General features: G+C 36.3%; 1 protein-coding gene across 1 annotated transcript in view; it reads left to right on the top strand.

The window, feature by feature from the left end:
- Positions 1-4845: 4845 nt before the first annotated feature.
- htr7c (5-hydroxytryptamine (serotonin) receptor 7c) overlaps positions 4846-27489 on the top strand; it is a 59084-nt gene continuing 36440 nt past the window's right edge. Inside the window, exon 1 of the mRNA XM_020928244.1 lies at positions 4846-5312. Coding sequence (XP_020783903.1) covers positions 4846-5312 — 467 coding nt within the window. The remainder of the gene's footprint in view (positions 5313-27489) is intronic.

The following is a 27489-nucleotide window of genomic DNA, read 5'->3' as shown; positions in this document are numbered from 1 at the left end:
ATTTAAAACAGTATAAAAGAAACAGCCGTCTTAGTTTGTAGAAAGAGGTTAAAAAGCAATTGCTCTTAACAATGTATACTATTGCAGTACATTTTGAACCATAGACTGTATAAAGTCAGTTAAAGCCTATATACAGTCCATGCTTTAAACACTGCCAGTGCCGCCCTTACAGAATTGTGACATGTTGGAATTAAATATTTGGGACAACAATGGGCCTCCTTTTGTAGATTCACTTGTATTAATTGTTGCTATTCTTGATGTTCTTGATTGCACTGAAATAAACTAAGAAATCGAAAAGATAGCAACAATTGTAAAAGGCTGTATAATGACAAACACTGGGGCTTAAAAATCACAATCCCAAATATACAAAACATAATTAAAATCAATAATGCCCAATAAATATTCATTCGGCCAAACAATAGGTGTTGAATTTGTGTCCAACCAACAACCAAACCGAACAGCTCAAAACAATTCAGTGAAAGACTGCACAATGAGAAAAGCAGAGGTGGACTTTCACTACTAAAATGAATATAAACATTGGTTGGCTATATGCTTTAATATTTTTTTTCTTCTGGTAAAATGCATGCTCTCATATTTTTATTTGTTTTAAACACAGTTGTTATTTAACAAAATTTAAAACTACAGTACAGGCAATTGCTAAAACCTATGCTCCAAAACCCTTTGGATCAAGGGAAAATAATTAATATTGTTTGAGAAAACGCTCTTTTACATCATATTATGAAAGCTGCAGACAGTGCAAATGCTGGGCCACTATAACACACAAAGCTCCCTGAGGTGTTTTTTTCCCTTCAACAAGTAAACATTGCTGATTGCTGATTATATCTCCTGAATATAACATCTGCCTTGGTAAGAATAAGTTGCACAGCATCCACATTTAGATCTATATAAATATTATAGGCCTATTAGTTATAATAAGTTAACAATAATTTTTATATCCATGTTTAAATTTCCCTTTTGACACATCATGTTGCTGTGTGAATAATACAGTAAGGTTTAGCCAGAAGGAAAGAACTATCAGTAAAATACTAAGGCTAAAAGTATTTTTTAGCATGATAAAATATTTCTGTGTGTGGTTTTCCCTTAGCCTTTTGCTACTAAAACCTCTTCAAACAGTGACTTACTATGTAAAGGCCTAATCCAGTATTGCAGCAAAGACTTGCTTATAGGTAAATGCGGTTCTTTTCTCAAATAGTAATTTATTGGAGCTGAAGCAAATGGGAGCTCCAGGTCCTCATCTCTATACCTCTGGGAGCATTTCTGTGATTATTTCAAGTCTTTAAGGCTAATTGCCAATATGGCTGACTAGTGACCTAAAAACAGTTGTGTGTTCACCCTCCGCATTTAGAACTGCTCTCTGCTCTTTCTCTGGTGCCTCTGCCACAATAGGCAATGGCCAACAGTCATGGACACAATAGGCTTACTTTATAGACCTGCCTAAAATGTAAATACAAAAGTCACAGAAGAGATTGCCCCCTCTCAAAAAGCCAGAAAACACATATATTGTTCAGCTTGTTTTGTTGGAAGGAAATGTGCTATTTACAAACATGATGAAACATAATAAGGCAAAAAAGAATGTAGGCTACAACAGAAGGTAATTTCATCACAACAATAAAAAGTCAGGGACACACACTCCACATAAAGGGCAAAGGGTCATATAGGGTGTGTGCAGGGAGGGAGGGTGGTAGCCTGGGAGGGTGGAGAAGTGAGGTTGGGGATAATTGTTGGGGTACACAAGGAGCACTATTTTTGTGAAGCTCTCATTAGATGTGGCCATACCGGCTTGTCAAAGTCTGATCCTTTCGCATCTCAGAAGCTAAGCAAGGCTGGGCCTAGTTTGTACCTGGATGGGAGGCCACTGGGAAAATCAGGTACCACAGTGCGGCGCCAGTCACAAAAACTGTTGTTGTGTCCTTAGGCAAGACACTTCACCCACATTTTCTAGTATGAAAGTGGTATGTGCATGAGTGAAGGTGGTGGTCAGAAGGACAGATGGTGCAAATTGGCAGCCTCGCTTCCGTCAGTCTGCCCTAGGACAGCTGTGGCTATTATAGTAGCTTACCACCACCAGGGATGGAGTGAATGAAGAATGATCTGTAAAGCATTTTTGTGAAATATGTTTGTGAAAACTGCTATGTAAATAAAAACTTACTTACCTCATTTTATTTATTTGGCTATTATGACCTACTATGTTTTATTATTGCTACCTTCATTTTTTAAAATTTGCTATTACCCCCCCGATCACCGTGGAACAATGCAAGAATCAAAATAAATGTGTTTTAGATGGGAACATTGGACACTTATGCTGAAATAAAATACTTTTTGGAGAAGAACGGGCTTGTCATTTTCACTTGATACTATAAGCTTGTGCACAGACATGGTTCAGACCACATGGGAATTGTTTTTGGATTCAGACTTAGTAACATCTGGACAGGCTACTTGAGATTTTGGCAGCAGACAGGATATTGCTAAGATACAAGCTTTTGAGGTCACATGTTGATTATATGTTTAGATTTTGCCTTTGTCAATGGCCAGCTGTACCATGATCTGGGAGACACTAAGCCTGCATTTATCAGCCGAAATACCAATAGCAGTCTACCATCTGCTGAGTTTATATGATAGCAAACTATTTTACAATGTCTCAGTATTGTTTAAAAGTATGCCACACTATCAGTTTCAATTGTAATAACACCAACAAACAGGACCCATTTCACTAAAGGTGACAACAAGATCTAGTAGCATATAATATGATATCTATATTAAACAATATGGTATTTGTAACATTTTTGTACAGAACTAATCAAAAAACTTTCATCTGTTGTCCCATAATGTCAGCCTAAAATCAATATCATGATTTTGTATTATAAATTCCCCACTAACATTTAATGTATGCCAAAATGCATATTGTATAGACATTTAAAGCCTGAATGCCCTACCAATCAGTTATAACTCTCACCTGAAAATAGCACTATATAAAAATCTGACCATTTACCATTTACCATTGCTCTTATAGCAGGTGTTATCCATACTGGTTATTCTCATTAAGACCCTCTCAGGAAAGAGATGTTGACAGGCCAATTTGCATAAGCCTCAAGAGCGGGCAATATGGTCCACCCAGTAAACCACATGTACTGGTTTAAACATACATTTGTCTTGACAGAGAAAGCTCTAGGCAGCGGTGCTTAATGGGAATATTTTATGTGACCTGTCTGACAGAATGAGTAAATGGTCTTGTGGTATAAACTTCCGAAGACAGAGGGAGATCAGGTGTAATGTTAAAGAAGGCATTATTACTTTTTGTGGTTTAGTATGAAACTGTCATATTCATAGATCATTATTTACATTTACATTTTATTGTAAATTGTAATACTGAAACAGCTATATTAAAAGAAACAGTCCAATGTAATGAGTATAACAATTACATGGTTTTGAACAGTGGTATACATGGCATTTTGGAACCCCAAATATATGGAGCATATATGGAGAATTTTTATAATTAAAAGATGAACAGGGCTGTGGGAGGAGGGGGTAGGTGAAAACAGCAATATTTTTGCCACTCAAGGCTTGAATACACACGGCAGGTTTACTCAAAAGTGCGTGAATCAATGAAAGATAAATCTGAGAAATATAATGATAGAGAAACACTGCTCATAAGTAAAATTTATATAACATGTCCCCTTTTAAGTCTATAGGCAAATATTTAGATTTCCAGTTATAAAGTCTCACCAGGATCTAAAAGGGACAAAAACAGGTGGAAACAAGACTAAACTGTCAAAACTACAACAGGATCAGGTGAATGATTCTGCGTTTCACTTAAAATTAAAACTGTAGTCTTCAATTTTAGAAGGCTGTACCAACAGGACCCACACCACAGTTTTGAGAATCACTGGCCAAATGGGATTGTGGGAACAGCAGAGCCCCCTCTGAGCTTGTAGGGACAAATACACAGATGTCCGGCCCCACTGTAATGAAGGAGCCAAAGTTCCTCTCCCGTGTGATTTGTCCTTCAAAAAGCCAACACATCAAGCATGTTATCAGTCAAATCAAAATGTCAAAAGAGCAGTTGTCTGGTTTGGTTTCTACTTTGGGTTGCAGCTATTTTTAAACCATGAAGCTCCTACTAACAGGCACATGCAACTATAAGGCAAGATATCTCTATTATCCAAACACGTGGGAAAGATATTATTTTTGTGCGTTGATTTTAATATTTTCCTAAACAATGTAGCCTCAGTGTCCAGTAATGTTAAGATAAATATTCGATTGGATGTAGACCTACGTGCTTGTGACGTAAAACAAACCTACAGCAACTTGAATAGCCTATTATTATTTTATGTAGACTCCATATAGATCTATAGGCTACTTGATCAACCTAAGTTCCATATATGATCTCAAATGTGGGCTGTCCGTGCGCGTTAAGTGATGCGTCACACGGATAGGAGCGGTTTGGAGACCTGAACGCCTCCCCCGTTCTGTCCACATTTGTCTTGGAGGCGCACTGGGAGACATCAACTTCAATCGAGACGCACGCACACAGCCTGTTCTCCGCTCCAAAGTTCTCTCTCCTCCAAGGTCTGCAGTGCGCTTGTGTGTCCTGTCTCGCACTTTCTCCGCTCATGGATCCTGTTTAGTTTTTTTTGTTTGTTTTTTGTTTTTTGTTTTTTTTTTTGGTTTTGTTTTTTTGTTTGGAGGTTTTGATGTGAACTAAATGTGAATCCGCTGAACAGCACAGCACTGACAGCGGAGTGGACAAATACCAAATATGCGCGTAACTAGAGCGCGCTGCTGGCGAGGCGTCCCTTACATCGCCACCGGGATTGTGCCGTCGTAATGTTCAATACTTCTGGAATTGAGCTCACTTTTAACAAGAAAGAGGATATTTCCGAAGTTATCAATGGCTCTTTGCAGCTTTTGTACAACGTCCTGGTCACCATTAGTCCCACCGCCATGTGGAACGAGTCTTGCGGGGAACAGTTGCTGGATTTCGGGCGCCCGGAGAAGATCATTATTGGGGTGTTATTGGCGATGATCACGGCTGTCACCGTCATGGGGAACACGCTGGTGGTGATTGCCGTGTGCGTTGTGAAGAAACTGAGGCAGCCCTCCAACTATCTGCTGGTGTCTTTGGCAGTGGCGGACTTGTCAGTTGCGATAGTTGTGATGCCATTTGTCATAGTCACAGATCTCACCGGAGGAAAGTGGCTCTTTGGAGAAGTCTTCTGTAACATCTTCATCGGCATGGATGTAATGTGCTGCACTGCCTCCATCATGACCCTGTGTGTCATCAGCGTTGACAGGTGAGTAAGCCACTTTCTGTCACTCCACATCAAAGAGAGGTCTGAAGTTTACGCACACGTAAGATACACAAATGTCAAAAAATAAAGCTAGCACCCCGTCAATCTGTGAGATTCGCTTTATGCATTTCTTTACGCAAACGAAAGCTTATGATTGGTGAGGCGCAGTAACTCCAAAAGCACTGAACCATAAAATTATTACGCAGACAGTAATGGATTTATAGCCTGGTAGTCTTAATATTAATTTGCTTGACCGGTGCACACGGTGTTCTTGTAATTGGCCCTTTATCAACGCGCATTGACCTTATAACTACTTTGACTTTGAACATCCTAAACGATTCATATTCTGCTCAATTAAAGAGACAATCAAGCGTATGGGCTGCAGTGTACCCATAGATTAAATTAGTGCTTAATGGATTTATTAAAATCACTGTAGCCTATGCCTCTGACTTCAAATCAAAATTGAAATGCATTCTTGATTTAAACTTTGGTTGACCAAGCTTGCAATCAACACCTCCACAATATTAAAATAATATTGAAGCTAAGTCAAATAAACTTAGACGTAACGTATTTCGTATTTCTTCCTTTGAGCCTAAACAGACCAGAGACCTACAGCTCAAAGAAACAGAAAATGATCCTTATACCCTGTCATTGAGTAACTTTAACCATACAAAAACAAAAGTATATTGTAAAATTGATCTGATTATTTTCTACTTATTTCTTCACTCAGCCACCATTCATTACACCAGATTCACGAATGGCCCCTTGTGTGAAAACCTGGGGTGTACTTAAGTGTGCCTTATGAACTAATGATATTATGGGAGTGACTGGAGAACAGTCCACACTCTAATAAGATGTCTGCAGGAGGCACCACACAATAATTAACATATTAGGGTGTTCAAGACATCTGTTGAGGTGATAAGGAGTCCTTCTGAGAACAGGGAAAAGTCCATGCTGGCTAGACTTCGGGCATATGGGTGGCATTTGATCAATGGTCGCTTACACTGCAAAAAGCTATGTCTAGGTAAGTTAAAATGTCTTAAATTAAGAACATTTTACTTTAGATTCAATTTGACAAGTAAAATTATCTACCAATGAATAAGTGTGTTTTTTAACTCAAGCAATGTTACATTTAGTTTTTTTTTTTTTTTTTTTTTAATGAAAAGAGTTGTTGTTTTTCTTACCTCAAAATGTGTTTTCATATTTTAACTACAGTCTTGTTCCACTGGTAGATCATTTTACTTGTCAAGTGAAATTTACTCAAATCATGATAAAAATGTCTTAATTCAAGTAATCTTAACTTGACTAGCTTTTAGTTTTTGCAGTGTGGCCTACCAAGGAATCTCTTAAATTTGGCATAATGAATGACATGTATGACAATGCTATGCACATCTGTCTATAGTGTAACATGATTCATTTATCTTAGTCAATGACTGGAGCCCATGTCTATAAATCTTGGTCTAGCATGGAGACAGAGATACATGAACTCCAGTGAGACTCACCAACTAGCACAAGTTTTGAAAGGTGGGAGTGAGATGATGTATACGGGACCAAACTCACCATGCATACCTTCTATATTATTTATCCAGCTCACATAAGACAGTTTTACTTTAGAATACATCAAGACAGAAGCACTTGGAAAGGTTAATTGCCACTATTTAATAAACAATGAAAGAAGCAATTACTTTTTCGACAGGCACTCAGCACTGAATGTAAATATTTATGACAAGACAAAAGAGACAGTAAAAGATGACAAACAACCAAGTCTCTAAACGTATGGTCAGTTGTTCTATGTGTTGATATTTGGCTCATACCGCAGCACATCACATATTGGCCCAGTTTTCAGTCCGTCTCTGGTGCTCTCACTTTTTCACATCTGTTATAAGAAGTGCTAATAGGCCCCCTCTGGTCCACGGGGCCTCCTGCTGGACTGGTCAGTGCTGTGAGTGTTGACGACCAGTTTTTGGATCACCCACTCGAGAGGAATAAGAAGATTATGTTATTAATCTTCAAACAGCTTGCTTTAAGCAATGTTGATTTTGCTCTAAATAGTTGCTTACTCTTGTGTTTTCTCTGTTTAGAGGCTCTATATTTCCTTGTACAGTAAACAAATATGCTAAACCATGAGCAGAGGTGTGAAGAGTAGCCAAAAAATACTGTTGTAGTCCAAGAAATTACTCAAATTACTCAACTAAGAGTAAACAGTATTTGAGGAAATCAAGTAAGAGTAACTGTCACCACAACATCTTATAATTTGCAGTTGATTTAATTATCAGGTCAACACTGCAAATAATGCAGACAATCTTATATTCACAAAAATTAAATATATAAACTTAGACACTTAGACTTAGACAAACTTTATAGATCCACAAGGGAAATTAAATAATAAAATTAATAAAGAGAAGAGAGAAAGAGAAATATATAAATGGTAATAATAAATTCTAAATAAGTAACTAAAATATTAAGACTAGTGTCCATCAAAGCATAATTATATAAATGTATATGTACAAGTAAATTAAAATAAAATACAATTAAGAAATAAAAAATATCTTAACTATGTACAAGAGGTCATAAGGAAAACAAAGATACAAAGATGACATGATTAGTGACAGGACATAGGCTTATGTGTTACATAATGGTGAGCATGCAGTTCTTTAAAAAGTTAAGTTAAAGTAAATGAGTACTAACCACATCTGCTCAGTGGTAAACATAATCTTTGAGAGAATACCAGGAAACATGCAAACATTTATTGTATCCAGTTTTCCATTCATCTCTTCTATATTGTCCTTATTCAAAATGTTCAGACTGCGAGCTAGAACTACAAAGTCTTATAATCTGTATAGTTTTATAGTTTTTATAGTCTTATAATCACAAACAAATGACAAACATTTTGCCAATTAGAAAAACAATTATCTATAATAATTTGTAGTCTTTCTTTCTGTCTTCTCTCAAGGACACGTTATTAAATGAAGCAGGCAGTCTTTGGAGAGAAATATACCGGTGTTAGTGGATTGGTGCAGTCCCCAAAGAGCTGGTGCTGTGGAGTGATACTGATTACTGTTCTGAGTGTCTTCTGGGCTCAGTGGAGATGATACGATATGTTTTAATCGAGCGATAGCCCCCTTGTGTAATGTACAGGGAAAATTGAATGTCATAATTTCAGATGAAGGACATGGGCTTATGTAACTTTATGGAAGATTCATATTAAAAGTTAGTGTACAACATTTGATCAAAGTGTAGCCATATATTTGTAGCTATTGAATACTAAAAAGTGGAGGGATTATTCTACTGATACTGATCCTGTATGTGTACATATTCAGTGCTGCCAAAGGCTTTATAACAAATGGAAAAATATTGCCATAAACAACAAAATTTATAAATGATTTTATTGCTATTGCCTAGTCACACTCACATATGCGTACACTCCAGGAAAGGCAGATAAAGTGTCTTGCCCAAGGACACTACAGTATACATTGCCGGTAAGCATCTTTAAGTGAGCTACTGAAAATAATAAAGTATATAAAGTATAAATCTGTTTAGGATAAAAGTCTGACACCAATATAAACAAAAAAGAAAGGATTATTGCTAAAGAAATTATATATGTGAAAAGGGATTTGAAAAGTGAACTGTAAAAAACAAAAAAACAAAAAAAGAAACAAACAAAAGAAAAAGTACAACACAATATGCATTGACCTATCTTCTCTGGCTGCTTTACACATCTAAGAAATATAGATTTTTTTTATAGTGTCCTCTCCTCTGTGTGTTTATGGATGAGTGGACATTTATCACCCCGGTTTTCCTTAAATACAGATGAAAATTGAACTACACCAAAGCACTGACCCAGAAGTGAGTAGGCCTTTATTAGATGTTTCAGTGAGTTATGAAGAAAGCACTGCATGAGTACTGAAAATGCAATTCTGTTGTAAATGTTAGAGCACTGTTTGTCAAATTTGGGAGTATTTTCTCTAGAAATAAGTTTGAGGAAGAAATTAATTATTTTAGTAGATTGTTTTTTAAAGTGTACTATGTAACTTTTCTGGTGGAGGGTCCATCACCTGCTTGTCAACATGGAGCAGTTATTGCTTTGCATGGAATGTTCCACAGTATGGTATTAGACTTATTTATTTCCATGATGACAACTGCTAGGCAAGGTTACAGGCCAGATCTGTAGAGAGTTGAGCCCACTTACAGTAAGAATGCATATTTTTCAAGGTAGTTTTGAACAATTAAAAGTTTAATACCATCATGTGGAAGAATCCAGGCACTAAAATAACATTTCCATGGAGACAAGAGGGTAACACTCCCAATAAATAGATATGTAAATACAATGTGTCTGTTATTGTCTAATTGAATGTGGAATGTTTTTTTATCTGCTTTAGGACAATGGATGAAATTTAGCTATTAAAGTGGCCATATTCTGCTATGTTCTGATCTAAGCTGTAATATTTCCTCATCAAACATATACCTAGATTGCGTTTTGTTTCATTCACGCATGTTTAAACTCCATACACCACATACTCTATTGATTTGGATGATATCTGTGTCTTATATTTGTGCTCTTTTATCTGAAATTCGTACATTGATGTGCACTTTCTCAAAAGTTGGTTTCTCTTCTGACGACAGAAGGATTTTACCTTAACTGAGAGTAATACGATGTTTCCTCAATAATTTACCAACCAAACATAAAAGATGAATGGAGCAGAGTGGAGGCAGAAGGTAGTCCTCTTCAGACAGTCTGTGAGAAGAGAAAAGAAGATAAAAAAGACACCTCAGTTAGACTTGTGTCACAAAGTCAGATTTAGGTCAGACACATACCAGATGTATAACAAAAAGACTATAGTAAATATAAAACACACACACACAGCAGCTAGCAATCTTTACTTTTGACTTTTCCATTTTGGGGAAACAGTAAATACTCTATCTCCTATAGCTATGTTTTATTATACCAACCTCTTTTACTGTCCACCAGTTTGTTAAAATTTGTGTACATGTGTCATATAATGTTAAGTTTCTTTTTAAAAAGTGTGTCAATTCAATATATTTCTAGACTGAGACTGAAATAATGCATTATCTGGTTAAAAAAATCTGATGTTTATTGGATGTTTTTTTTTTTTTTTAGTCTGCCACATTTAAGCTTATTCCCAGAAGTTGTCAGTATGTAGGTAGTGTTGTTTATCCATTATTTGTTGCTATAGTGAAGTCAGCTCTTTAAAATGGGCCATTTCCACATATGAAAGAGACGTGAAGAAGATCTGAACAGATGTGTGTGGTGTTGTGGGCAGAGGCCGGGGCATCTGTGTTAGTTTATATCAAGCTAATGAAGTCTTAATGAACTTAACTCTGCTTTAATCAGATTTCTGCTCTGATGGTACAATAAGACAGGGAGGGTCAATTAGTAAAACAAACCTATTACATGTCCTTAAGGAAATGAGATAAGGTTTCATGTTTATTGATAGAATACATTTAAAATAGAAAAAAAATTACACATTTATAGTGGCTATTAATTGTTAACACATAACAGATTTAGATCAACATAATACCTTTAATTATAAAAAAGGTTTCAAAAGGAGTGCTTCCTGGACCTCCAGAGGATAATACACAGTAGATAGAACTCAGTGGTACTCTTTGGGAAAGGGAAGCCAATTTAAAGATGCAAAAAACCCAAGGCACAAAAAGTAAAATGCCTTTATTAATTGACAGCATGTCTTAATGAACAACTAACAAAGTCCATTGTAAGTTGTCCATGAAGACATGCTGTAAATTAATAAAGGCATTTTATTTTAAACAGTGAGTGCTTTGTTTTTGTTTTGTTTTTTTTGCATCTTAATATGATACCTTTTATTGTTTTGAAACATGTATTTTTAATAACATTCATGCATGAAAAACAAAAATATTAATAAAAAAAAAAAAAAAAAAGTTCCATGTGAGTCGAGTTTGGCCCATTCTTAAATATTAGACATTTGCAATGTGGTTACAGTGCTAATCACTCAGATTCCAATAAATATAACATTATGGGATATTCTCTCTCTATTTTTATATATAAAAGACAATTCTCCAACTCTAGTGAAATATTCTTAGGAAAGTCTCAATAAGTGCAAAGGAAAACGACATTTGTGTGATCACACTTTAGGATCTGAGTCATGATTTCACACCTGCTATAGAGCTCTTTCATGACACGTAAACAGCATGCAGCCTTCACATCCTCTCAGCCCAGTGCTGTGAAGCTTTGAAAATGTTAGGTGTGGCTGTTCTCTGTGGACAGTACTGCACATGAGCTGACTCCACTGATTTAGGTGATGTGATGTGACATTTGCTCAGATGTAAATATCAGTATCTAAAGTTGACCACCACTTTATAATAACTACTCCTGCATTAGCCTTTATTAAAAAAAAAAAAAATCATTTATTGAGAATGAGGTTTAAAGGGTTAGATGTTAGGAGTTAGGTTAACGTATTAATGAGACTGTTAATCATTCTGAAAGTCACAGTTTCTAACAAACAATACACCAAAATAAAAACATATATATATATATATATATATATATATATATATAATATATATATATATATATATATATATATATATATATATATATTTTTTTTTTTTTTTTGTTTTTTGTTTTACATTTTTTGGTTTTGTTTGCTGCACTGAAGAAGGTATAAAAATGTGTCCTTACTTGCATCTCCACAAACCTGACTCTTAAGCCTGGTTCCATGGATTCCTTTGGGTATAATATTCCACAGTATGGCATAAAACGTATCTATTTCTATGAAGAATGTACTGTTTTAACTTTCCATTTCCACAGAATCATGCCTTGATGTGCCACCTTTAATGGGTTAGCAGTTAGGGTTGGTATATTCATGAAGTATAGTTACTAAACCTGAATTATTCTTAATTAACTATTTGTTCATTATCAGTTTATTCAAGTTTTTTGTTCATGCTTTTTAAAACGCTAAATGTATTTACAAGTTGGCACTGTCCCTGTTAAATAAACCAAATAAACAAATAAAATTACTCAAATACATTACAGAAGCTGAAGATTTGTGCAATTAAAGTAAATGAATGAAGTATAGTAGTTAGTAAAAGTAGCCTAAATGTTGTGGTGCACCTGTAAAGCAATGCTGTGATTTCTGTCTACAAAGAAGAGAGAGGATGTCTTAGCAGCATCTGTGCGATTACATCAAAGTCTCTTGTGAAAGAATTCTAAATCAGGACAGAAAGCGTGTTTCAGCAGTAAATAGGATGCTACGCTAAATTTCCATCTTTTTTGATCCTCAGAAGCATTTGAAGATTAAACTTGAGAACTGCAAGAAACATGACATCTACAAAGCAATACAGACAAACTACAAAAACAGTTATTTTATCTTTAAGGTAAACTGGTATTTCATGAGTAAACGTCTTTGCGTGAATAGGACTGTGTCAGGTTCATGTATAAAAAATTATTATTATGCTGAATGTCCTCCCTGGACAGCACTGGGGAGTAACTGACTACATGTACTGAAAATATGTATCCTGAATACTCAGTTCTGAGTGACTATATTACGGTACAGTTACTCTTTCATTTGGTGGTATTCAGTTATTTTCTTAAATTAAAATAAATACATGATGGCAATTTTGGCTTTAAACTTCACAATATTATTAAGAAAAACAAAAAACACAGCTCTTGTGGTATGTGCATGTATGATTTTTCATCTCTAATTAAACATAAACAAATGCTTCACCAACAGTGCTAAAAATAAAGCTGTTTGTAATTATTCGTCATGTTCTTTACGATATGCTATAAAGCAGGGGTCTTCTACCTTTTTCCTCTGAGCTACCTTTACAAAACAAAAATACCAGAGAGCTACTCATTTTAGAGGTTGGAAGCTGGGCGCTCCCTTAGAGATAGGGTGAGGAGCTCAGTCACACGGGAGGAGCTCGGAGTAGAGCCGCTGCTCCTCCACGTCGAGAGGAGCCAGTTGAGGTGGCTCGGGCATCTGTTCCGGATGCCTCCTGGGCGCCTCCCTCGGGAGGTGTTCCGGGCATGTCCCGCCGGGAGGAGGCCCCGGGGAAGACCCAGGACACGCTGGAGGGACTATGTCTCTCGGCTGGCCTGGGAACGCCTCGGGGTCCCCCTGGAGGAGCTGGAGGACGTGTCTGGGGTGAAGGAAGTCTGGGAGTCCCTGCTTAGGCTGCTCCCCCCGCGACCCGGCCCCCGGATAAGCGGACGAAAATGGATGGATGGAAGAAATTAAGTAAATATAAGAGCCACAATGAGCGTTAGATAGGGACAGTTAGATGCCTATAAAGCTTGAAACATTATCCATGCATTAATGCACAGTTTAGGCATTAAAAGCATGCATTTACAATGATAATAAGCATTTAATTAATTAGATCTTAGTTATTCAGCACAATATTTATAATTCAGAAATCCCTTGGTGAGCTACTTGGAAGGGGATGGAGAGCCACTGGTAGATCCCGAGCTACAGGTTGGAAACCCCTGCAACAAAGCAACTTGTGTAAAAGGATTCAAAGTATTCAGAATACAGTACTCTGATTGGACCATATATCAGAATACGTTACAAAATTTTAATGCAGTTACTCAGTATTCTGTAACTAAATCAATTTTCCAAGTATTTGTCCAATCACTGTTCCTGAAACAATGACTGTGAACAAAGTCTACTGGTGACAACTACAATCATCTCAAAACAATATTAAATAAATATAAAACATATGAATCTGAATCAAATATGAATCTGAAGTTAAAATGTAATATTTCTTGTTTTACCCTCCCTGGCTGTGTTCTAGGCTGTCTGTTTGGTTTTCACAGATCGCTGCATAAAGTGAGACAAGTAGCTGTTAAATAATGTGTTGCTGATTGTGCAATTTGTGTCGAGATTAAAATCAGAAAACCAAAAATGACAGGAAGTGCTCCTTGTTTATACAAATTGCCACAGAGGTGAGTCATTGTACAGATGAATGGTCAGGAACTTTACAAAACAGGAACTCGATGTCACTATAAAATATGGAGTGTTTGTAGACTTAAGTGTTTGTGGTCAGGGCAAAAGCAAATATATTTTTTATCTTTAAAGGGATCTTCAAGGCGTCTTGGCATTCGTCGCAGTATCATAATGGGAGAAACCATACTTAGCTTTGTACATACTTTCCTGAATATGTGTAAACGGATATGATAAGATATATTTGCGCATTCTGTTAGCACTGGATTTGACCTTGAGATAGGGTTAGAAAATAAAAACTCCCACCACAAGGGGTCAGTAAAATAGGGATGTACATGCATCAATGAATTAATGCTAATGAATTATTTAAATTTGAACGCAAAACCCATGAAAGGGCCTTGATTTTTGCTCCTGCCTGTGTCATTGCACTCATAAAAGTGCAGAACCCTGCTCTAAAGAAAAGATAAATAACATTAAATGCAGCATGGCTGAATCTTATCACAGTATGAGAAAAAGTAATTAAGTATACAGCAGTGGGCATCTAAGCAATGGCATCTTTAATACAGAAGAAAAAAGACTTGTATAATATGTTTCCTATAATGCAAAAAATACAGAGAAATTACAGAGATGCAACCTGCTAAAGTTTGAACACTGAGGGCGAGAGTGAAATGTATAATAAACATTTAAAGGGATTTCTTTGCTGCAGCCCAACATGCTTTGTCAGTTTGATTGATTATAAAGGATTGGGAGTTTCAAGTAAACAGGTTGAGTTGTCAGTGAGAAATTGCCTTTCAATGTTAAAGGGAGGGCAATCACAAAATCTGCCATTTAGTGCAATCAGTGAACACCATTTATTCATGTTGATGAATTTATTGTGATGGGATAAAATACAACAAACAGACATATGTTAGGACCTGTAGTTTATATTTGTTCTGAAGGGCCCATATGACTCTATTTTCTATGTTATAATGTTATTTCCTCATCACAAAAATATGTTGAGTTGTGTTTCATTCACACATGTTTAACACACAAACTCTGCATATTCTTCTCTGAAACTGGAAACACTCTGTTCCACCTTGCAATGTCATGTATCATGAATCCAGGAAGTACTCCATAGAGTTTTTTAAATTGCATACACCTTCACTAGAATCATTTGGATCATTTTAGCCCTCAAATTGTTCCTCTCTACTGAACAAAAGGTAAAAGATAGCTGTTAAACTGAAAACTAATGACATCACAAACTGGAACAGAGCATTTTGAGCTTTGGAGCTGTAGACAGACTAATAATGCAGGATTACTCAAACGTGTGAATGTTTTTGAGGAGGTAACAACATTATAACATGGCTTAAAGCTCACAATAGTCAATTTTGTGCGATATAGGACCTTTAAAAACTCCTAAATTTAAGTTGAATAATCAAACTTAATTCACTTTCTTTGGTCTTAATCAAGTTGCTTATGTGGCATGCACAATTAACAAAGATCACTTCAGCAAGTCATCTGTCAAATCCTCTGTCCTTTATAGGAAACATGACCCCATTGTTTGACTATGTGTTCATGTATTACTGATTCATACTGCGATATTAAAAGTGGATTTAGTGACTACAGTGCAGGTTGAGATAGTAATTGAGTTTTCATTCTCTCAGGTTGTAAGTCCATTTAACAGCAGCCTTCGGGGACATGCAGAGGGAAAGGGCAGAGCGGAGTGACTTTTGTGTGGCATAAATCATGTTTGGTGTTTGGCATCACAAAAGTAGAGCCCATTATTCAACCAGAACCAAACAAAGGACGAGTGAACATTTACTCAGAGAAGAGATAATGGCCTCAGTGTGGATAGAGCTACCACCAAAGCTCTTACAATCAAAAGAGATGCACATGGATACTTTGAACATATAGATCAGTGCCTCCTATTCAAGCATCAGTATTTATTGTCACACGTACAGCTCTAAATAAATATTTTCAAATGGGTTAAAAGAAGCATTAAGCTACAGAATACAATCAAAAAGTTACAAAGGTTAATGGGTATGGTTGTATATTGTATTATTTATTATTTATTATTTTTAGTTGTCAATGCTTAGTTGTCCTTTGGTGTCCATACAGTATGAAATTTACACATACTTGTTTGGTGTAAATGCACTGATACCTAAACGGTACTTCTTAATGTGACTGAATGAGAATGCAGTAAGGTGTCAAAAATAGTGAACATCCAGATATTAATCGATACCAAAAAATTTAATTTTGCAGACCCAAACAAGTTTTGATACTGAAAATTTTTTATACATCATATTTTGATGAAAAGTACATTATTTTGTCTAGAAAAGACTGTTTTTACTTTACCAAAGTGTCAAAATAGAGTTTGAAATGTATTAGTGTGACACTATACATTATACATTATACATCATAATTACACAGTTATAATTAAAGAACTATTAAGTAGAAATAACAACAGCTTAAGTATATATGGTATTTCAACATTTTCATGACACAAATGAAGCTATAAGCAGCAAGTAATCCAACACTGTGCATTTTTGATATGCTATAACTGTCTGGAAGGAATTAGATTTTTGTTCTGAATCTGTTTCTGAATGTAGGCCAGGCAGCTGTTTTGGAAGTTTTAACTGCACAGATTTTGTTTACTAACTGGGAAAAGCTAACTGACTCCATCACTGCCAAAGTGCCCATGAGCAAGACGCCTTGGAGTGACCACTAACTGGGTCATGGCAGACAGCGCTACACCCTCTTTTAGCGTGTTGCATAATTTAATGGGAGAAACTGAACTAATGTGCAGCACTGTGCAAAAAATGCTATGTTTTTGCTTTAGAGTGGTACATATTGCATTAACTTAAGCAAATTCAAGACCTTAGATTGCACCACAGTCCTAAACATGCAGCATAGTGCTTATAGCTGGAGCAACACACACTACACACTAACATACCACTTATTTCAGTTCAGTTCATTTAGATTTAGGCTTTAGACAAACTTTATTGATCCACAAAGGAAATTACATGGACACAGTAGCTCACACATCACATTATATTATAATAACAAAGAGTAAAATGATGTAAATGGTATGTAAATAATAAATTCTAAATAACTAGTAAAAAAGGCATAATTATAAATGTATATGTACAAGTAAAAATAAACTATTAAATATATCTCATATAGCTATATAGAAGAGGTCATATAGGTTGGATTGTCTTTTGCAAGGTAGACAAAAGATGTTACATGACCCATAACATCACAGATGGCTGGGTCCCTTACCTGCGCACTAACTGCACCTGTGCTGCTGAATAGGCAAGACAGTGTGCTAAGTTTGGCTTAAAGTGTTGTCTGTTGGTCACTCTGTTCTTTGGTCCAGGACTATATTCTGTATGTTGAATAAGCATGAATTGAAAGTAGAATAGTGCAAAAATAGTGTCTGGTGTATTGTGAGCACAGAGAGCAGTTTGTGGCTGGATGGTGTGGGTGTGTGTCTGTGTCTGTGAACAAGACTTGTGCATAATTTTAAGCATGGTTCATTAAAAATGTCTTTTAATTCTGTCTGGCTGGCTATAAGGATACATGTTTTTATACTCCACGGTTTTGGGTATTTTAATGACCAGCAGCCACAGAAAGGTATAGCAAATAGTACAGATATTCTTTTCAATAATTCAACAGTTATTTTTAGTTTTAGGAATCCAGCAAATACAGCCTAAGCGGTTTAGACCATGCAAATTAAGATTCATGTTCAGTAATGTTATTTACTTATTATTTATTTAGTATGTTTTGCTGATACTGGAGCCTGTCGAAAGTATTTACAGTTTGAGACTCCTGAATTACTTATGCATACAGCGTGATGACATCTGCACAGTGTAGAATGTAGACTAAAGAATGGGCAGTGTGATCATTAACTTTGCCAATGATCTACTGATGAAAATTGGATAAGCACAGCAACTAGTCTGTGGCCTAGTGCTTTGCTTTTCCCTCTCAGCGAATTCTCTTCTCCGATGATCTCTACATTAATTAATTGCACACCTATTTTAACTGATCACAAATATATATATTTGTTTGCTCTATTTACCATTTATTATTTATTTTTAATGCATGGAATAGTGAGTAAGTTATTTGTTACTGTTGTTAAAGGTGCACTGTAACTTTTCTGGTGGAGGGTTCATCAAACGCTTTTCTCCATGGAGATATTATTGTGTTGTCTGGAATGTTTCACAGTATGGCATTAAACATTTCTAGCTTCTTGGAGACCAAACTAGACCAAGTTACAAGTCATCTGTGAAAAGGCAACTCTGCTCACAGTCAGAATGCTTGTTTTTTTTTATTTATTTATTTTTTTTAGGTATTTTTGAGCTATTAAACCACCTGTAATTGAATAAAAGTAAGGTAGAGCTGTTCAGTGTTACTGTGGAACCTTCCAGGCAGAGCAATGGCATATCCATAGAAAAGTTACACAATACACCTTTAAAGATTGTAAAATATCTACTGCTGGATGAGTGGTTTAAAGGTCTCTCCCTTTTAACTCTCCCATAACCTTGTACTATCAAAGGCTCTGATATCGTACACTTCCTGGTGATGACTTACAGCGCAGTTCTTGGCTGAAAAACGAATCGAACTTTTATTTTACAGTGGCCCATTTTATCCAAGCTATTACCATGTTGTCACAGCTGTGTTTTCTCAGTGTAATGGTATTCGGTTGGACAGAGCTTCACTTCGGCTCACAGTGGCATGAATCCTAGAAATTATGATACTTTTCTGTGAGGATAGAGAGCTTGAATAACTCCTGTCTCTGCTCCCAGGCCAGATAAGCCCAAGCAAAATGGCTCTTGTCATCCCTCTGTTTCTGTTGGTGCGTATTCTTCTCATAGATGTAACATACATTCACCCTCCTTATCTAATATTTGGAAATATGCCATCAGCTGTTCAAATGAATCATATTCACAGCTTCTGCCTCTCAGTTCTTTCACATAGAGCTTCCTGTTGTGGCACACACTCAATGTCATTCATGTACAGTATCTTTTGTCATAACATCTGGTTATGGTTCATAATGATGTTGGAATAAAATATTCAAGGTACAAAATTATGTGATTTAGAGTGTTTAGTATAGATGATCCTAGAGCGTTATTTGGAGATTTCATTCATTTGTAGATTTGTTTTCCTCTCCTGTCTTAAAAACATACATCATTGGAATTGAAGAAGCTGAGGGGTTGAGTGGCAAAATGTATTCACGTCAAAAAACTTTTGTCCAGATGACAAAATTCACTTTTCTTTTTTGATCATTCTAATATGTAATATTTGAACATTTTGTCCTGACTGAATTAGTGCTGATGCCAAGAGTTATATGAAAAACTAAATTGATTAGTGCAATTTAAAATAATTACAGTTTTCTGTTGTTAATGCATATCCTGAATACCCCACAGCTAACTTCCTTCATTATCTTCAATTATAACAGAATATTTAGGCTCATAATGTATGCAGCAGTCAGTCTGCCAGACTTTCTAAAAGCCACGCACAATGCAATTGTGTCATCTTAAATGGGAAACCGGAGAGCCAAAACATCAGTGCAGAGCAAATTATTCCACGGTCTTTATCTGACACAAACAAACTCAATATGGGAGTGTTTCAATCTCTTTTGTTGACAGTTATATGACATTGAAAGCCTCTTTGCTGTATAGGCCATTTTGATGATCTTAATGGGCCTGTTTAAAGAAATGTACAAAGGCTAAATAGATTATATTAGAAATTCTTTTCCAAGTTTGAATTATCCAGATGATGTAGACAACAAATTAATTACAATAAATCACCAATTTGAGGTATGTAGCTGAAAACAACATACAACAACAAACATTTCATATTTAAGTATCTAGTTATACAATCTCCTTCTCTGCTCATCGGTTTCCTTAGTAACTCCACACTACATTTCCTAAAAGGTCAGAGTGAAAAAAAAAAGATTGTTGAGGAAATGGAGAATGAATGAGTCCTCCCCCATATGTCTGGCTCCCTCTGAGCTCATTTTAGGTTGGGCTTTTGTCTCCTTTGAGGAGCCGAGAGGAGAGAGATCCAAGGGGAAGGTGACGGAGATGGAGGGCTCTTCACCCAGCTCCACTCATCATAATGACAGTTAGAGGAGAGCGAGATGGACTAGGACTATTCACTGCACAATAACAAACTCAACAAGAGTTAGCATGTTCATTAATACTGCAGAGAGCAGGGCACTAAATCAATTTGTCTGATAAGCTCTGGCAGCTGTCCACATGTGAGTTTGGAGGGAGGAAGATTTTACATGGCAGTTTGCACATGAACAACTCCTAACGGGAATCTGGAGTATGTACTGCATGAAATATTAGTGTTGTAGAATGTAGTATGTTTAAGATTTCAGACATGTTTTAGAAAATAAAAATGTTAGATAATTAAATGAAAAACACATAAATAATATTTATGACTCTTCGACTTTATTGACTCTAATCAGGTATAGAGAAATTTTCATTCATCATTGACATAAAAATGTTTACCAAATATTGTTAATTAAATGTCCTATTAAACAACACTGACTGCTGTAAGCTTTAAAAACATATCTGGAGTTGTGTTTTGTTTCATTCACACATATTTGAGTTATCTTTTTTTATTAGTCTCCAAAGCTCAAAATGCTCTGTTTCACATTGTGATGTCACGAACTGGTAGTTTTCAAGTTAAGAGCTACCTTATACCTTTTGTTTAGAAGAGAGAGACAATTGAAAATATCCAAATTGAAGGAAGTTTAAAAACACAGTAGAGCATCTGTATGACCACATGGCATCACAAGCTGGAACCGTGTTTTCTGTTTGAGAGAGAAAAAGAAGAACAAAACACAACTCCAGGTATGTTTGATGAGAATACAACATTATAAAATAGATCAAAGCTAATGGTATAAGCCTTATGGAAGTTGGATACATTTTAAGTTGTATCCTATACTCCTCTCAGAATGACACTTTGGCAAATTTGCATTGCAGATACAGAACCTTATTCTTGTAACTGGTAACCCTATGACTGTAATTTAACTCAGTATGGGAAACTGGACTGAAAATTGAATAATAGATAAAAAAACAACAACAACATATATATAAAAAACATATATATATATATATATATATATATATATATATATATATATATATATATATATATATATATATATATATATATATATATATATATATATATATATATATATAACATATAATATATATATATATATATAATACACACACACACACACAATGGCTTGAGAGGGCTGGTCTGAAGGACAGCACAGAGGCACTGATCCTAGCTGCTCAGGAGCAGGCCCTGGGCACTCGAGCAATAGAGGCCCAGATCTACCACACTGGACAAGACCCACGGTGTAGACTGTGCAAAGAGGCTCCTGAGACAGTCCAGCACATAACTGCAGGGTGTAAGATGCTGGCAGGGAAAGCATACATGGAGCGACATAACCAAGTTGCGGGCATAGTGTACAGAAACATCTGTGCAGAGTACGGGCTGGAAACCCCAGGATCAAGGTGGGAAACACCTCCAAAGGTTGTGGAGAATGACCGAGCCAAGATCCTGTGGGACTTCCAGATACAGACTGACAGAATGGTGATGGCGAACCAACCAGACATAGTGGTGGTGGATAAGAAACAGAGCAGAGCCGTGGTGGTTGACATCGCAATACCAAGCGATGGTAATATCAGGAAAAAGGAACACGAGAAGCTAGAGAAATACCAGGGGCTCAAGGAAGAGCTGGAGAGAGCCTGGAAAGTAAAGGCATCAGTGGTGCCTGTGGTGATCGGAGCACTCGGGGCTGTAACCCCCAAACTGGAAGAGTGGCTACAACAGATACCGGGAAAAACAATGGACATCTCAGTCCAGAAAAGTGCAGTACTGGGAACAGCAAAGATACTGCGCAGAACTCTCAAGCTCCCAGGCCTCTGGTAGAGGACCCGAGCTGAATGAGGGTGAGAGAGACCTACCACCGTGGAAGGTGAGAAACACATTATATATATATATATATATATATATATATATTTATATATATATATATATATATATATATATATATATATATATATATATATATATATATAAACTGCTATATCCCTAAGCTTAAGATGTTCAAGTTTATACACTTTTCAAGTATTGGTAAATATAGCCCACAAATATTTCATACAGGGAATTTTGGACTAGTTTAAACAAATCTTTGAAAGACTACACAGCATTAAGTCAAAACAGGATGAGGCGAGTGCTAGCTGCTGATTTATCATCAAATAATAGAGCCATTTTTGTTAATGAATGCAATGCTCTCAGAATGACGAAAATGACCTACATCTAACTATCTCTAAGCCGAATAAACAGGCTGCTTATATAAAAATAATATTCTTGCATAATATAAATAGGCATAATGCAGTGGCTTACACAGCACCATAATAAGATCCATTTAGGACGAGGCGGGGAGTAGAAAATGACTCAAAGAACAATCAGGCAAACATTGATCTACAAAGAAAATAGGCCAAATAATGCACTGGGCACACAATTTTGTCATGTTATCATTTTTTTTTCATGTTTTGAACTTTTATTAAATGTATTATTATGGCTGAGATTCAGGATGAGTGTATGTGCACCACCTGTTACAAAGGCTCAGCTGTACCACACTGAAGCTCCGTCTGCTGGCCCCATATGGCTCTTTCACCAGTGCTCTTGCCATCTTTGTTTGTTCTCCCAACGCCAAGGCCATGACTCAGGATGTTGTGGAAATAAGACTTTGTAAGCATTAAAAATGTTATCAGAGCAAGGAATCTGTCTGTTTTAATTCACCATGAAAGAAGATGCTCAATATCCTGCAGAATTTTGTTAGGACATTTAAATCACTGATAAGAATATGACCCCTGGAGACTTATTTATTGCAATTTACAGTTAGGTTTAAGTTAGTTGTAGGTGGATGGGGGAAGCAGAGTACCTAAAACCCTCCCAGGCACAGGAAGAACATGCAAACTCCAGAACGAATGGTAAGTGATCAAACCTGGAAGGTCACTCACTCTTTGCATTGCCTCCAGTGTAAAATATTTTAAAAACTTAAAAAATAAAAATAAAAATGTAAAACATAAAAAATAAAGAAGTAAAATGTTTTTGAAGACAGATATCAATGTCATCAACATTCCCTGGGGGTGTGATGCTAATTGTAAGCGCACTGCTCTATCTGAGACTTGTAAGACTTTTCTGGTACAAGTCCAGCACCTGGTTGTGTCTTTGGAGATATATAGTAGGCAGATTGCTTTCCCTGGAATTGATCACAGTATGGCATTTAACCTGCTTATCATTTAAATAAATGTGTTTTTACAATATAACAATAACTTGAAAAATATGTTTTCTACTGTAAGCAGGCCCACCTCTCCACAAATCAGACCTGGAAATGGTGCTTATCTCCCTGGAAATAATGAATGTTTGTTTATATCATACTGTGAAAAATTCCAGGCAAAGCAATATCTCTATGGTGGTGGACCATCCTCCAAGAAAGTTACATGCACCTTTTTAATCTGAGCTTCATTTTAACACAATCTGTCTAGAAAGAGCTGATTTAATTGGAACTACAAGAGGTGAGCTGATTTGTGCTCTTAAACAAGTTCCTCTCAAATAACAATCACAAGCTAGCTAGAATAAGCCAACAATTTTTTAGTCACCTTCACCTTTTTTTTATTAATGAACACACACCTAACAGGCCCATGAATGCTCATACTGATCATAGGCTCCTGAAAATGTGGTTTTTGTTTTTTTTAAATTTTTTCTAAATATTTTAAAACTTATTTTAACAGTGAGTGCTAATGTGTGGATCATGTCATAAAACTGCTAAACATTCCACCATAGAGACACATGTAAAACACCCCCAGCGTGATGCCACTGCAAAGTATCATTAAATATGTGGTTTTATCTTATGTTTAAAAAAATAAAACCAAAAATGAATGCCTTTATGTGGGTATTCTTCAACAGCATATGTAGTGAATAAAAGCCCTTTATCAAGCAGCTAAGCAGCTAAGCCTTATGTCCCCTGTTTACCGGCTCTGATAGATGGGCTCATGTTCTTTGCATCACAGATCTCTAGATTGATGCCAAAGAGCTTTCTGAGGAGCTGAGAGGAGCCCCCTTAGGCTGCCATTATCACAAGCAGGAGGTCAGCCAGGACCACTGAGAAGCAATACAGTCTGTGCCCACTGGGACTAAGAGGAAAGAGAACAATGTTAAATAATGTGTGTGATGGGACTGACTCTATACTAAAAATGAAGTGCCGATACATTACAGGGCTGCAGAGAGCTGTGGGGTAATGCAGGGATGTCAGTTTGCGATATGAGAAGAAATAGCAGACAAGGCAAGATTTCAATTCATATTATTGTCACAAAAGTTTTGCTGAGAATGGTATTAGTGTTACAAATGAGGTTTAAAAGTTGTACCATGTAAAATGCAAAGCTGAAATTGAAGGTAGAAGAGGCTTTCATATGAGTGTGAGCAAGCATAAACAGTCCATATTGATTTATGCGCAAAGTATGTGCAGGTCACTCAGCACTCAGGAGGAAACAGCAAGATGTGAAATTGTCATTTGGAATATTTACATTTTAAAAGGGGGATTTTAACACTTTCTACACAGATAAATTCATATATTCACTCATCTCTTTCTAACATTTTGTGGTTATTTGGAGAATTAGGGATGCTGTAGGTGTTGAAGTACAGCACTTTGTGCACAAATTGACTGTTGGCTGTTTAACCTAGCCCACAGTTGATCATCATGAAGCAGTCCTCTCTTTCAAGAAGCGTGGCCAGTTTGGAAATGTGTTTGTTGTTGATGGTATAAATTGTAAAGGCCTAAGACAGGATATGGTAATGAATCTGCCTCACTGCTATTGAGCCTGTGTGGATATCGCTTGCCTCTATTGTCACCATAGCATAGCAAAATTAAAACTCAATTTCAGTGCTATGGAAAAGACTTGATCCTCAATAGTAATTTTGATATCAGTACGATAATCAAAAGCACACATTTTATAACTATATATCATTTCTATACACAAACTAACAGTAGTTTCATTAATATTAAGATGTGGTCTCACCGTAGCTATGATATACAAAAATCACTCTAAAATTAACAACTCATAATGACTCTGAATTGTTAATATTGTCTTAGGTTCTTAGTTCTTCTGCAATATTTCTCATATATAATTATATATAATAAATTCAAAATGTAATATCTTATCTTAAAAAGTAGTACACCAACTTTTTATATGATGATGAGTTGGTGCTGTCAAAATTCACCCCTTTTTATAATTAATGAATGAGTACAAATACTATAAACTATGACACTTCTCTCTAATCTTACTGCAAAATTCACTTACTGTACTGCATATGAACCACTTCCTCTAACCACAGAGACTACAGTGGCAGAGTATGACAGTGAAGGGGCTCATTTATCACTTGTTTAACACTAATTTCTTTGCTGAGAGGCTGTATGCTCAGATAAGAACAGGTGCTGCGCTTCTCAGTCCAGGCAATAAACCAGCTATAACTGCTGCTTTACAACTGTCAGGAGGAAGTCAAAATGATAAGGAACATGAAGAAATGTGTGCATTCAGGGTGTGTGTAAAAATGTAATATTTGGACTGAACTATTTTATTAAGGGAGGTGCAATAAGAGATTAGATCAAAAGTTAGTCTTGGACATGGCACAGCTGTTTGCAGTGTCAGCAATAGTGGTAGATACTGAATATCTTAGGCAATATGTAATAATAATATGTAATATGTTGGAAGTGTATAAAAACATGCATGCAACTTTCCTGGTGGAGGATTTGCCATCTGCTTGTCTTGATGGAGATGTTATTGACTTGCCTGAAATGTTCCACTGTATAGCATTACATGTCTATCTTGTATTCATTCAATTACAGGTGTTTTTTATTGCTGAATAAATGTGAGTGAGGTTGCCTTTCCACAGATCTGTCCTGTAACTTGGCCTGGCTTTGTCACCTGCTTGTCTCCATAGAAAGTTTAATGATGTTTTTTTTGTTTGTTTGTTTGCTTGCTTTTTTAATGCTTTTTTAAATGAATCCAAACACACACACCCTGCATATTTAGGCTGAGTTCTCTCAAACTGAAAAACACTCTGTTCTACCTTGTGATGTCATGGGGTAATACAGGAAATGCTCCGCTGTGTTTTTAATCTCCATACACCTTCACTAGAATCAGTTTGGAACATTTCAGGTCTGAACAAAAGGAAAAGGAGGCTGTTAACTTAAACTATGCATGACATCACAAGGTGGAACAAAGCATTTTGAGCTTTAGTGATGTACACAGACTAATAATAAAGGGTTACGCAAACGTGTAGATGAAAGCTAATACAACTCCAGATATGTTTTTGAGGAGGTAACAACATTATAACATGGCTTAAAACTCACAAGAGTCAATTTTGCCTTGGACCTTTAAAAAACTTTGAATCAATATTATTGTTCAGCTGAAATACTGGTGGCCATTACGACTGTCAGTCTAAAAGAATCTCACCCAGGGGAGGATCAGTGTGGAAGTGACTTTTGGCAAACTGTGTCCTTAAGCAACTCCAGCATTCTCGCAATCTCACCAAAACAAAATCTTATTATGAGTGGAGTCAACCATGAGGCATTGCAACCCGTACTGCGCCACGCTTTGCTACTGTAGCTCTTTAATACTCGGGTAATTTAAAAGTGCTAATTAGACTAATTAGTAATTTTCTGCATGGCTGAATAGCGCACAAGAGCAGTGTGTGATAAATGGAAAAGAAGAAGACACTGAGGAGAGCTTGCATAGAGTCCCCGGAGCTGAAGAATTGTAGGAAATGTTAAAAATATGACTTCAAAACCACTCTCTTTGTCCTGTGTCAAGTCCTTAGTGCTGTTATCCACAATAGAGCTAAAATAAAAGTGAGAGGAAGTGTTGGCAAGCTGAACAGACAGACTTGACCTCAGATGCGACGCTAGATAGCTGTAGGTAACAAATCTGCGCCTAGAAGTGGTCTCTCCAGATCTGACTCACTCTTGCACTTTGTTTTACGTAAAACCTGAAATAGGATCAAAACGGTTGCCATGTTCCATTTTTTATTTATTTTTTTGTATAACCCTAGGATCCAAGCATGTCCGCTGAACATAGACGGACACAAGAAAAGCCAGTTAATCTTAGTCACGAAACTAACAGATGGAGATCAGGCTAACATGACATGGCTGCACTTGTGTTTTGTGGTAC

This window comes from Boleophthalmus pectinirostris, unplaced genomic scaffold, assembly GCF_026225935.1.
Source record: "Boleophthalmus pectinirostris isolate CB_2022bp ecotype Guang Dong unplaced genomic scaffold, ASM2622593v1 HiC_scaffold_4, whole genome shotgun sequence".
Taxonomy (NCBI): domain Eukaryota; kingdom Metazoa; phylum Chordata; class Actinopteri; order Gobiiformes; family Gobiidae; genus Boleophthalmus; species Boleophthalmus pectinirostris.
This window is presented reverse-complemented; position numbering and strand designations above follow the sequence as displayed.